At 33.7% G+C, this 13,815-nt stretch overlaps 1 protein-coding gene across 2 annotated transcripts in view; it reads right to left on the bottom strand.

Annotated features, from left to right (window-relative positions):
• Positions 1-6,347, bottom strand: part of LOC149580311 (CMP-sialic acid transporter 4-like) — a 63,831-nt gene extending 57,484 nt beyond the window's left edge. Inside the window, exons 1-5 of one of the 2 annotated variants that reach the window (XM_089790303.1) lie at positions 6,207-6,347; positions 4,051-4,108; positions 3,845-3,902; positions 3,645-3,756; positions 3,376-3,455 (exon numbers count right to left, since the gene is read on the bottom strand). In XM_089790303.1, the coding sequence (XP_089646429.1) occupies positions 3,376-3,455; positions 3,645-3,756; positions 3,845-3,902; positions 4,051-4,108; positions 6,207-6,233 (335 nt within the window). In that variant the 5' untranslated portion in view covers positions 6,234-6,347. The remainder of the gene's footprint in view (positions 1-3,375; positions 3,456-3,644; positions 3,757-3,844; positions 3,903-4,050; positions 4,109-6,206) is intronic. The other variant, XM_089790304.1, reaches the window with a different exon arrangement.
• Between the last annotated feature and the right edge of the window lie 7,468 nt (positions 6,348-13,815).

The raw sequence follows: 13,815 nt of genomic DNA, 5'->3' as shown, positions 1-13,815 counted from the left end.
GGAGTTGCAGGCGGACTCCCAAACTAGTCGAATCTAATTTTTTTACACTCCTCAAAAAGTGTAACCAGGATTTGAATTTCAATTCCTACTTGCTAGTGGGAAGTCTGATAACCTGGTTTTGGGGCAAAATTAGAAGTCTGGTGTTCTAATTCCATATTGCCAATTTTGAAACAAGCGCAAAAAATTTCAAATCTGGATTATGAAAAAGACAATTCCTGTCATCTTCCATGAACCAAACGGACCCTAATAAGAGCATACCCATCATTAGAACAGGATTCAAAACAAAAATCATTGCACATCTACCCAAAAGGTACTTGTACCTTCAAAATTCAGAGGGAAGTGAAGGGATAAGAAGAACTAACTTCCCATCTGTCGGTAGTAGACTATTCTTCACACGATTGGGCAAAAAAGAGTTAAGATTTCGATTGGGAAAAGTGGGAGAACAAACTGTTAACCAACAAACTGAACCTCCCTTGCCAAAACTAAACTTCCTCTCACTATTTCCCAACCTTCCTTGCTGAAAACTACTTTCACTCCCACATAAATCATTTGCTCATTGAATTCAAGTTCCTTGTCTAACATTGAATGTGCAACACTCCATATAGATTTTTCTCTCTTCCATCTTAAGAAAAAAGGTTTGTCCTTTCCTTTGCCGATGATCTTGTAAGAAGTATCATCTCTCAATAAGACCTCATTGAGAGAATCATATAAGAAGGCTCATACACATTGAACCTCTCCATATGGAGAATCATATAAGAAGACTCCAAAATCAATGGACCATCGCATTCATAAGTTGCAAAAGACACCATGAACATGTCTCCGAATTCTTCATAAGAGGATTTTGAATCTAAATCATTATCAGATACCTTTTCCACCTTCTTGTGCAACAATTATGTTGGATATGGCCAATTTAGCTACAATTCCAACATTTATTCTTGAATTAGCCAAGAAATGACAATCTCATTTTGACTTGGCTCTTTTCTTATTTCTTTTTCTTGACTTTTTATTTCGACCTACCTCTGCTAATAAAAGCATTCTTCATGGATTTTAAGGTTCCTCCTTGTTACCCAATGCAGTCAAAATTGGTGCTCCTAACAAAAGGAAGCCTAACAATGTAACCCCAAAGCACATAGCCAAAAAAATAAGAGATGGATGACTCAACTAGCATGCACTTCTCTTCTCAGAAAACTATACACAATTGTTACCATTTTACAGAGCCACAATTATCAACCATCTTCCAAGATCACCAATCCAAACACTTCTCACCAAGAATCCTAATTTCTACTTCACATACTCTCAGACCATCAAGTGGATGAGTGTTTGATTTAGCCATTTGAAAAGTTGAATTCTTTTGATATTTCTTATTTGTGTTTCTGTTTCAAAGTTATATCTCATTTTCATTTGTCAAGCCCAGCTCTAGTCATGTTTGTTTCGTTAAAGATTAATTAGATTGAAACTAAAAGGGCTTGAATTTGCCTTATTATAACATTTACGGAAAAGAAAGAATAAAACTAATTTTCTATTCTTTCATCCTCTAGCACTGACTAGCTTCTTTAGCATTTGCCTTAGTGACCTTGGACAAATATTTCTCCAAGTTTCCAAATGTGGGGATGAAAGAAGGGTTTTCCATGTTGACAAAAACTTCCCAAAATTTTGGATACAATAAGAGGATGGCAAGGGTATGGCAAGGGGATGACAACATATTTTAATATCAATATATTTAAAAACATTATATGTAAATGTCTAAATTAAGTCTACTGATGATGATACACATTAGTAATTAATTTAATACACAGTTTGAAACATTTAAACACTGCCCTGCTGATAATAGTTTAACTTTACAAAAGCATACCTACCTATTGTTAGCAGGTGCCTAGCCCCTTAAGCTAAAAAGCCACACTGGACCTACATCTGATAGCTAACAATCAATTGTCCCCTCTCCTGTGCCTCCCAACTGTTCACACTGATTACAAGATATCTTTTTATTGGAGTTTACATATCATCATTCATGGAACATTCTTCATATGCCAAGAAACTGAAATTTAATAAGCAGATGGCTATCTACAACCCTTGCTTCCAAACCCTCTAAAAATTCCAACTATTAAAAGTACTAAATTATACATATATGACTACTACTCCTATGTTCAGATGCCCAAGATTTGCATTTTCCCTTGCATCATTTCCTATGCACTTGTGATTTTACAAATCTTATTATCCCACCTGTGATGTCTGTGGCTTTGAAAAAGCATCTACGTAGCTCCAAAATATTATAAATGTCACAGTCCCAACACAATTTGTGGCAGGAGGCATCTCCCCTGCATTTCCAAATCACAGTGACATCCCCCTCCTAAAAATGTGGCAATTTTAACATATATGCAATGGAACAATGCCTTTGATTTCTAAATTAAGAATACAAAGTGAATGCTTTCTCTTCAAACAGAGTCTGCATTGATTCTTCCTCCTTACATATACATGTCTCTCATAAAGATATGGGCTTCCAAAATGACATCGCAAATATCTAACGTAATACATCTCTACAAAGATGACATCCTTATAACTTTGGATTAAGTCCAAAATTTAACTTGCATTGCTTGGTCACCATTATTTCCACCCTTTGCAGTAGCCATTGTAAAGTATATAGATGAAGATAGATTACAATCCAAAACCATGTCTGTTGACTAGCTTATCAGAAATGAGGTTGGAGTATGAACACGAGCCAAACATAGCATCGACCTTCTTACCTTTCACTTAAATCTTGATGTGGGAGAATTGAGTGTGCTTCTCTTCAAAATAAGAGCCATCACCCAACTTAAAAACAGCCTTGCAAATGATGGCACAAGACAAGCTCTCATCAATATAAGAAATTGCAATCAACCTCTATCCCTTTGTGGACCCATGCAACATTTGTATCATTCTATTTGGCCCAAGAAGGTGTTAACTCTAAATGTGGCTTACAACATCTCCATTGTGAATGCTCATCTTTATCAAAATTGAAACAATGAAATTTTTGCTTAGCTATTAGATTAAGGATTAAGGGTAGTAATGTCATTCCTCTTACATTTACCCTTGCTACTATATTCATTTTTCTCCACACCAAGATGCTGTTATTCACCCTGCTGATTTTGCTTCTGTTCATGATCTTTGCCTCTTCTTACCAAGATCCAGGGAATGTGCTTGGGCATACCCTTCATCAATATCTTGGGGCTTGGCCATCAAAACAAGGATTGAGAACTTTGGGGTTAAATTCACAAGGGTTGAGAACATGTTTGAATCTGTTTTACTTTGCACAGTTTACTATACTATTTGTTAAATTGTACCTCATCCAAAAAACATCACTTTAAGAAATTACCAGTCAAACAGGCCTGTCAATATTACTTGTTATCCTCTGTGATGCCTTCTCTTTCCCATGTTCGAGTGAGAGCAATCAATGACAATGCACACTTTAGTGTCTCCACCTGCAAAATATAGTTGAAGTAACATATATTCAACATATTGGAAAAAAAAAAATGCCCAACTATAAAAGATTGATACATTTTGGTCTGCACTGAAAACTGAAAAGAATCAATGCACAGGAAACAAACAACCCAATCAAAGGGAAATTCTTATATACTGTACACAAGATCATAATCACAATATATGCCCACCAAAAAATTTGCCGTTGTTATGCTGTAGTCATACTTTCCAGCTCGTTTTGACCATGCGATAAGGATCCCTTGTGAACTAGTAAGCACAGTCAATGCAATTGTCACAAGAGACCTGAATTTACATAAACAGAATAGAAAAGGTTATTTAGCATATATTAAAAAACATGGCACTGGTGAAATTACTAATTCAAATGGCTTACTTGCGCTTCCATTCTGATCCTTCTTGGATGCCAATTTTTGGCTTATTGATAATACCTACTGAACATGTACAAACATACACATGTTGAATATAATCTTTAGTTTCCACACTCCAATAGCTAAGATTATCCTTACAAAAATATTGCCAACATAGAAAAATCTTGATGGCTATAAACTTCTATAGAGTGTCACCCCAGCATAAACATACCGCCAGAAACAGGTTTAGGGTGTGGATCTTCAATATCTGCTACAGTTTCCTCCTTATCCTGAGATAGCAAAGATAGCCATTATGAGACTGACTCCTTAATGAAAAAGTACTATGTGTGGCTGTGGGTTTACAAATCACAATACTACACATGCTTCAAATTTACAGAGTATGCCTTGTTTCCAGGAAGCAAAATTTACACAGACATTTTCAGTGGCCAAACAAATAGAAGTACTGGTAATTCAACTACATCCAGCATTTAGTATCTTTTGAGAATACTGTTATTAAATGAACATTTTCAATCAGTAAAAACTGAGTTCTTCAAAGCATAGATATAAAATTATTCAGTACATAAGGTAGCCCAGATAATCCCTGAAGAATATCAAAGACTCACATGGAGTATATAAAACAAATGTTACAAGGTAGATGTGTGTTTAAAGAATACCACGATACAGGTATTGACATGGCAGCTTTCCAAAGACCTACTAAAGTGTTGCATATGCCCATACAAAAAATTAAGATAGTTACACCTTAACTCAGAATATATTCCAGAAAACAATATATGCAGCAGATTATTATATTTAAGTCTGCTCAAAAATGTTATAACTTTATATGTTTAGTTCTTGGAATATCTTCTAATAGCTACAATTATAATTTGTTTTTTTTTGTTATCTTGACAGATGTCTGAGGAAGATCTATTGTCTGACAGTGGTCAAATTTTGAACTATAGTGCCCTTCTGTGATTACTAGGTTTTCATTCTATGTAGCTCAATGGTATTATCCTTACAATCCATCTTACTTTGCTAGAGCATTTTATTCCTAACCTGCAAAGTCTTATATTGCTAATGTTCAAATATAATTTCATAATAATTTTCCGACTTCTTCAATCGTATGTGTAACTGCTGCACTGTTAAAGTCTCTAATGATGTCAATCTCTATTCATACTAAAAACGAGAATTATTATAAAGATAAAAAAATTGTCAAAAATCTAAATTTAGAGTTTTTTACATTCTTGGTGCTGATTGAATGTTGATAAGATAATTATTATTTCAATGTGGCCCAGACATGGCTGTCCTTTCCTATATGAGGAACTAATACTTATTGGATACTTAACCCTGGATACATTCAAGTGAAATATTTTTATCTGGATAGGTTCTATATGCACATAGCAAATGTTAAGTAGAAAACGTGTTTCTCAATATGTGTTGCTTGCTTCTGCTTTCTCGGGCTGTTTCTCCAAGAAGTTCCATACAGATCCTTCTCTAACAGTAGAGATGTCTACAGCACTTTCGAACATACACACTGCACTGATTCGTGGAAAGCAAAATGTTTTTCTCATTGCCCAGCAGACCGATAGCCATAGAGATAAGGAGCTTCCTGTGCATTAAAAAATGCTAGTGCACTCCATACTTCTAAGCCAAGCATCTCCCATGCACTAAAAGACCAAGGAATAGGTGTTCTCGATTTCCCAGGACAAAAAACAATGAGTTTAAAACAAATTCATTGAAAAGGGTTATATCCTGATTGCTTTAGAATTTCATGGTGCGTAGAATTATTGTAGGGTAAAAATTTAAAATCCCAAACTTAATCAATAATTGCCATACAGAAGAAGATGCTCCAATTCAGAATGAAAAGAATTTGCGCCATTAGTATATTGAAATTGAGTATATGCACATTAACCATTAGCTAAATACTTAATTTAGCCACCAACGCGCTGGGATTACAAGCATGCCTCAAATCCTCGTACCCCATAGCAAGTTGCTGCTGGCAAAAGCATGGAATCGGATTCCCTGACTATTTATATAAAATACTCAGCGCACAATTCTGCATTGCGTATGAAGCAATGGAACTAAAGTTTTTGGATCTATTTGCACCTAAACATGCTTAAAGCATCTCAAAGCAGACTGTTCAGCAGCTTCCACATAGGAAATAGAAAAGCAATATTTCCCCACAAAAGATCTATGCAAAACACCGTCACGCAACAGGCATTCTGCATTGAAACTTTGAAATAATGCTTTGATTGTGAAAGCCACAAATTCAGCATGCGAATGATAGTTCTCAATAAAAAGGAAAATATAAACCCACTTAGGATTTTGCAGCGTAAATACTAGAAAATAGTGACAAACATGAAAACTCGAAAAAGGGTAAAACAATGGCACCTGATCTTTGATCTTTCTGTACTCCATTGTACTCTATCTAGGCCTCAAATGCTGATATTAGGCCTCTGTTGTCGATGGAGAAGGAGAATTCGCGACGTCTAAAATGCTGCTAGTAATCGTCCGTCGTAAATATAAGCGAACAACAATCTCAGGCATAGGGTTGAGCTTATATACGACATATGGAATGACTGCTTTATTTTGCTTTCTCCGTGCTACGGACTGATTTCTTGGAAAATAAAATCTATATCAAACTAGCACTCACCGAAAGGAGGTGCAAGGGTTAGCCATTGGGAAATTACATATAACTTAATATAAGGGTGGTTGTAGAAAATGTGGGGTTCAATGTCATAAGGTTGTCTATGTTAGAGAGAACAATGATGGTCATCACAAAAAAAATCAAGCAATGAAAAAACACTTCTTTGGTCTAGAAAAGTATCAACATTTGATAATGTTTGGCATTTCATTCTAGTTTGTATAGTTAGATGGATGATGTAAGCTATAATATTGCATTAAAATTATAATCCACTAGCAAGGCACTTACTACATAGTTGGAGGCCCATCATCCGAAATGGAGAAGCAATTCAAATATGGACATTATGTTATACTTGGATTAGGCCATCATATATGGAATCAACAAGATTTGAGGCCTAACCTCCCTCAGACCAAGAAGGATGAAAGTGCAAACATGTTGGTCGTGGAGCTAATATTGGAGAATAAGTCGTGCTTACAACCTTGTCAAGGAAAGAAATAATGGTGTACTCCTTGAAGCCAAGACAAGAGGCTTCTACATATATTGGTATCTAATTGTTCAGTACTATGTGGTTCTCTAGTACATTCTAAAGAACTTCTTTATGGATTCACAATTGACTATTTAGAAGAAAAAAAAAATTCTTAACTATTGATGTAGGTTTAGTTTTATAATACCAATTATTATGAGTTATTTTAATTTTAAACTATGCATTAAAAAATGGCCTATTAAATTTTCTATTAACCATTTGATTTAACACTTCTTATAAACTTACTATTAAATATTTGATTTCCATTACTTATCATTGTTGTGATAGGATATGTTAGGCTGATGCATTGTAATGGATTGTCGTACTTAGATTCTTAATTAGAGAGGATAACAATAGTTATTGATAAGTTAGGAGTAAATGCATGGAATTCTATTGCAAGATAAGGACTTAGTAAATGAAGATATCTATAGTTTTCCACAATCTAAAGGAACCATGCTTGCAACATAACAATTCTTAACTTGAGATGTAAAGACTTTTTGGTTAACTATAGAAAATGATTTAAAGTAATTTATAAAACCTTAGAAATTGTTATCTTAATATTCATTTCTATTGATTTTTGTCCCTTCATGTTATTTTTTTATGATCGTAATGTTTTACTTTATTTTTTCTCCTACATTGACAAGTAATGAAATGAGTTGAAGAGTCATAGCTCACTTAATGCTATGGTATGATTACTTCTACTTTCAACAAGAGAAGGACCATGGTTTCAAAATATAAAATATTATAGCTAAGATTCATAAAGGAGGCATTGGTTTCATAAAAATCACCATTAAGGAAGAAAAAGATATCTTCCCTTTTTATAGATTGGATTGGTACCTCTTACTACATGATAATTATATATAGACAATGTATCTTCTTCTAAAGTTTAACGATTCTTTTTATCTCTAAATTGAAATAACTTATGACTTTCACTTCCTTGAGAAATTTATTTTGTTTAAAGAAATAACATTCTTGCTTTATTAATTGTAATGATTTTATTATTAATAATTATTCCCTAATGGGCTAGAAATATTTTAAAATTTTCACATATTTTACCTCATTTCATGTCTTATACATGTGAATGCAATATACCTCCTTAGTTATGTCAATGTAGTAGTTGATGTAATTATTAGAAGAGAATGGAGAATACATGAAAAGAGTAATGTGTTTGAGTTACATGAAAATCATGGTAAAAAAGATGGAGTCATAAGTACTGCTAGTGCAATTGTGATGATCACAAATTCTTCTATGAATCACAACTTGGCATTCATGCTTGTCAAATACCAAACATGACCTATGTTACTGGATTGAAAGTTCCCAAGGTATCAATTAAGTAAGTTGAAATAAAAATATATTACTCTCGAACTTACCTAATTTTACTAATAGTTAAAACCTGCCTTAATTTGTAGGAATTAATCATTCTCTAATATTTAAGTTCATTCTTTAGGAATCATGATGCCATGGAAAACATCATAGTCCTGTCAATATGGACATTGAATTTCTCTAGGATATTATAATATGAGAAATATGGAGTACAAATAAAAAGAGGATGCTAGCAAAGGGGGGGATTGACAAAAAATACACAAGCCTACATGTGAAAAGATGAAATGCGAAGATAGTTTTTGTGCAGTCAAATGTTTGGCATTGATATCCTTTTGGTATCTAACTGAAATGGTGCATTATAGTTGGTTAATAATTGTAATCCTCATTCATGGTGGCATTCATTATCCTACATCATCTTTAGAAAAGATCACAAAGTGTCCATCTAATTAAAATGTTGAGCTACTAAATAATTTATCCAAAATTGCTACAAATTCATTTTACTGAATAATTTTTATTTTTTTTGGATAGGTAATGGGCCGAAGCCTAGATTAATTATTATTATTTGTTGAGATTTGTTGATACAAATTGGATCTCAAATAGAAATACTGATAAGGATAATGTAAACTTACTTTGTGCAGATGGCAAATTCTGACTTTATCTTTTGTATATATAATGATGAATGAAAGGAAAATGCTGACTGTATACTCAAAACTATAGAGAAGGTGATCGATCTTGGGACTATAATGATGTTAAGAATTGATGGTTCTTAAGCCTCAAGAACCGAGTGCATATGTATATCAATTGAAGAGACATGCCCACTGCAGGGGCATGACTCTACATGGCCAAAGGCCATGTAGACAGAGATTAGTTAACTATCATAAAAATAATATTAATATGCTTGCACCAAAAACATAGATATCCACGATCAGGAGATAGAACAGAGAGCCCGTTATGGTATCATTATAATGCAGCGACCATCATATATGGTTAGATCAATATGCAACCGATGAATCAGTCCATCTCTGATCGATATAACAACAGTTGTCAATGTATCAAACCCGATATGAATCATAGGCAAATAATATGAATATTACTTTAACAGATGCTAAACTTCAACACTCCCTCTTTAGCATGGGAGAAGTAACAATCCAATTATGAGAAGATCTAACCATGTTATTTGACACTACCAATCTACTACTAGAGACTCGTAAAAAAATATCTAACTTAATAAATGTTTGTAATATAGTTTGTTTGGGAACTTAGTTCACCATAAAATTTACTTCTATTGTGATTTATAATATCCATTATTAGATGTTTATCACAATAGAAGGCCATGGTCTATTTAAGGAACTTAATCCACCATGCAAAAACAAATTTCTATTGTGATCTCATTAAACATCATCACAATAGAAGGCCATGGTCTATTTAAGGAACTTAATCCACTATGCAAAACAACTTCTATTGAAATCTAATTACAACATCATTAGAAGTCGATTTCAATAGGAGGCCATGGTCTATTTAAGAAACTTAATCCACCATGCAAAATAACATCTATTAAAAAAAAGAATTTAAGTTGTTGAAAGATCGTCACCTTTCAATAACTTCTACAATTTCAAGTGTCGATTATTAAGAAGTCGTCACTTCTTTGTGATGTACACAGGTTTAAAAAATAAGGAAGTTTGATCTTAACAATGAATGATAAAAGAACTCCCTCTTAAACCATTATTACAATAACTTATTTAGAAAGGAGAAGTTTCTAAATTCAAATTAGGGTTACTAACTCCAACAAAAGATGCTTGATGTTTAATTCGATCAGGACATATAGTTGCAATGTGTCCATATTTGTCGCATCTAAAACATTGTACTTTAGAGTAGTCCCTTTGTCTCTTGTGAGAATATTTTTCCTTTTAATTTAGTGGTGAGAACTTGAAAACCTTCATTCTTGGATTCATCAATAATTCCTCTAAATATTAAATTACATTCTTCTTGAATGCAATAAGCTTTTAGACAATCAAATTTAGGAAGTTTGGAACGAGCACATACTCCTTGTTTGAAATTTTCCCATGAGGCAGGGAGTCCATTTAATGTTATCAAAATTAACTCCTTGGTATCATAAACGTGACCAATTGTCAGAAGTTGATTTCTTAGGTCAGTTACTCTTGTAAGGTAAGAGGTAATGTTTTCTCGTCTATTTATTTTTATATTAGAGAGTTGATTTTTTAGAGTAAGAAGACGACAGGTGTTGTTAATTTCAAACATATCTTCTAGAGATTTCATCATATCATAAGCAGAGTCCAGCTTGGTGATAATAGGTAGTAAATGATTTTTCACTCCATCTACCAATAACTCCATGGCTCTTATGTTGTCCTTTTCCCATTGCTCATTATCATTGACTTTTCCTAGTTTAGGAGAACTTATAATAGGTAACAGATCATGGTTTTTCATAGCTAACATAATTCGTAGTTTCCATGCTTCAAAATCAAAAGTACCTTCAAGCCTATCTTAGAGTCTCATGCCAAGTACCATTTTGTGCAATAAGGAGATTAGATAAATAATGAGAATCTTCAATAATTTGAATGTATCTTGCCTTTAAACCTGCTCTGATACCATGTTGATGCAAATCGGATCTTAGATAGACATATTGATAAGGATAATGTAAACTTACTTTGTGTAGATGGCAGATTCTAACTTTATCTCTTGTATATACAATGCTGAATGAAAGGAGGATGTTGATTGTATACTTGAAACTGCAGAGAAGGTGATCAATCTTGGGACTATAACGATGTTAGGAATTGATGGTTCTTAAGTCTCAAGAACCGAGTGCATATGTATATCAATTGAAGAGACATGCCCATCATAGGGGCATGACTCTACGTGGCTAAAGGACACGTAGAGTCATGACCCTACGGGGTCATGACAGAGATTAGTTAACTATCATAACAATAATATTAATATGCTTGCACTAAAAACATAGATATTCACAATCGAGAGATAGAACAAAGAGCCCGTTATGGTATCATTATAATGCAACGACCATCATATATGTTTAGATCAATATGCAACCAATGAATCAGTCCAATCTCTAATCGGCATAACATCAGTTGTCAATGTATCAAACCTAATATGAATCGGAGGTAGATAATATGAATATTACTTTGACAGATGCTAAACTTCAACAAGATTAATTATTATTATGTGTTAATTCGATTGGATTCGAACCCAAGACCTCTTCGATGAGAGGCTCACAAGTTACCGTTGTGTTATAGGCTCTTGCCTATTTTAGTGAATAATTTGATATGTACATAGAAGATGTATTAATTTAACTTACAATATATTATGCATGAAATATATTTGTTATTTTCAAAAAATAAAAACTCATATGATTACATTCCAAGTTCCAATTTATTTTTATGATTTTTTCTTAAAAAATTGATGGTATGATTGTAAGGGAGATGCAAAAATTATTTCAATTATAGTTTGTTCTAATTTTTTATTGATTTAAGAGCATTATTTAATCATAATATTTATGATTAATATATAGATGTGGGGAGTTCAAATGTCTTCAACTGTAGAATTGCCAAAATTTGAAAATTGTGTCAGGTAACTTTGAGATTGGAGAATTTAGCGTTAGAGATTGTCCTAAGATTGAGAAGCTGCCAGGATTTTTCAGACTTGGCTGCATGAAGGGCATTCACATTGAATATTGTGGAAAGCTATAGAACATTATGTTGCCAACATCGCTGACCAAACTGTATGTAGAAAGTTGTTCAGTTTTGCAAAGGGTTTCAACATTGGGTGATCTTACAATGCTAACAGAGTTTTACATTGAGGAGTGTCCAGAGCTTATGGAGTTGCCAAATTTTTCTAGCCCGAGCTACATGGAGAATATTAACATTGAGTCTTGTGGAAAGTTATAGAATATTTTGCTGCCAAAAGGGTTCCTCTTGAAGCAAATTGTGATGGACTCCTCTGAGTAGTTGCAGAACATGTTAGGAATTGAAGGATTGCATGTAGAGATGTACATGAGTCTTTGTTGTTGCAGCAATTCGGTAATACAGAATTGCATTGATAAGTTGAAGGTAATTATATCAATAGTTATTTTTAATAGGCAATCATAAATCTAATTTTGATGCGAGTTGTTTTCATATTCGTCTTTGAAATTTAGGTATGTTTCAGTCATTAGTCTTGACAAATTAGCATTATATTTCAATGACAAGCGTGTGTAACTGATAAAAATTGATAACTAGAGAGTATATCTATCTTTTACTTCAGACTGTCTCGAGGCTGAGTGATGTGTAGTGGAAGAAGCATAGTCAAGTGTAAATGAATATCTCTTCTCTGATGATGGCACAGTCACTGACATTGTTAGATTTGATGCCCAAGAATTTTGAAGACCGAAACAATTATGAACAGAGGCCGCAAGGCAGCCAAGTTCCTGTCGGAGATGGTACAGATTTGATTTGGAAGAATACAACAGTTGTTGTCATTGTTTTAGTTATAATAAATTGGACATTCAATTGTATTTAGGCCCTGAAAATACCTCGTTATTTTATATTTGATGGACGTATTTTCTCTGTTCCAAAGCTCCCATTTTCACACAAGATGGGAAGATATTGACAACGGTTGCCAAGTTTGGTTCTACACATCCCATCTATATTTGGCTAAAAGTTTCTAAAGCCTTGGCAACAAATTAATCTTGTAAATATTCTGCAATTAGGACTTTCACAAGAACATTATTTCGTAGAGGCATTTTGTTAAACAGTTCGTATGCATTGTGTATGCTTCCACATTTGACGCATCCTGCAACCATGTGTTCCATAAGATGACATCTCTTTCATCCATTTTGTCCAATATATTCTTTGCGCACTTCTTTACCTTGTGTTCTTTTACTTCTCTGGTCCTCCTTTCTCCTTCAATTTAGACCAAAAATCCTATGAATCCCCCTGCTTCATTGTGAATACTTTCAACTTTAAAGAGAAATCCAATTTCCAACTTGTTTGAGGGATTCAGATGCTATAAAAAAACTATTAAAGGTGAAGTGATTTGGTTGCACAATAGATCCTTGCATTCTCTGAAACAACATCAATGCCTCCTTCAATATATCTTACCTTTCATAAACGCTTATTTCTCATAATTTTCACCATTTACCAAAAAGTCTCAATGCAATTTTTCTAGACACTAAAAACAACTCTGAATAGGTATTTCTAGAGTAAGGAGGCAAGCTTCGCTATTGATCCAAGTTAGTTGAGAGGCACTCGTAAGATCAACCTTGTCAGAAATGTCAGCACAAACGTCACCCTTTCCAACTCCATTCTCTCCAATGCCGATCATTTTCTGGCAGTTAGTTTCAAGCGTGGCTCTCTAATTTGATAAGTAGAGATCGGGCTTTCTAATTTGATAAGTAGAGATCTTTTCCTAACAAGTTAAATTGTGATATTGTTATGAGGATTTATTTCTATAATTTTTGAGTCAAACTTATTGATCCATGCTTCATGAGTAGTAGTTTACAA

This window comes from Cupressus sempervirens, chromosome 1 (assembly GCF_028749045.1).
Source record: "Cupressus sempervirens isolate cs-2001-9-10 chromosome 1, ASM2874904v1, whole genome shotgun sequence".
Taxonomy (NCBI): Eukaryota; Viridiplantae; Streptophyta; class Pinopsida; order Cupressales; family Cupressaceae; genus Cupressus; species Cupressus sempervirens.
Note: the sequence above shows the minus strand (reverse complement) of the source record. Positions and strands in the feature narration are given on the sequence as shown.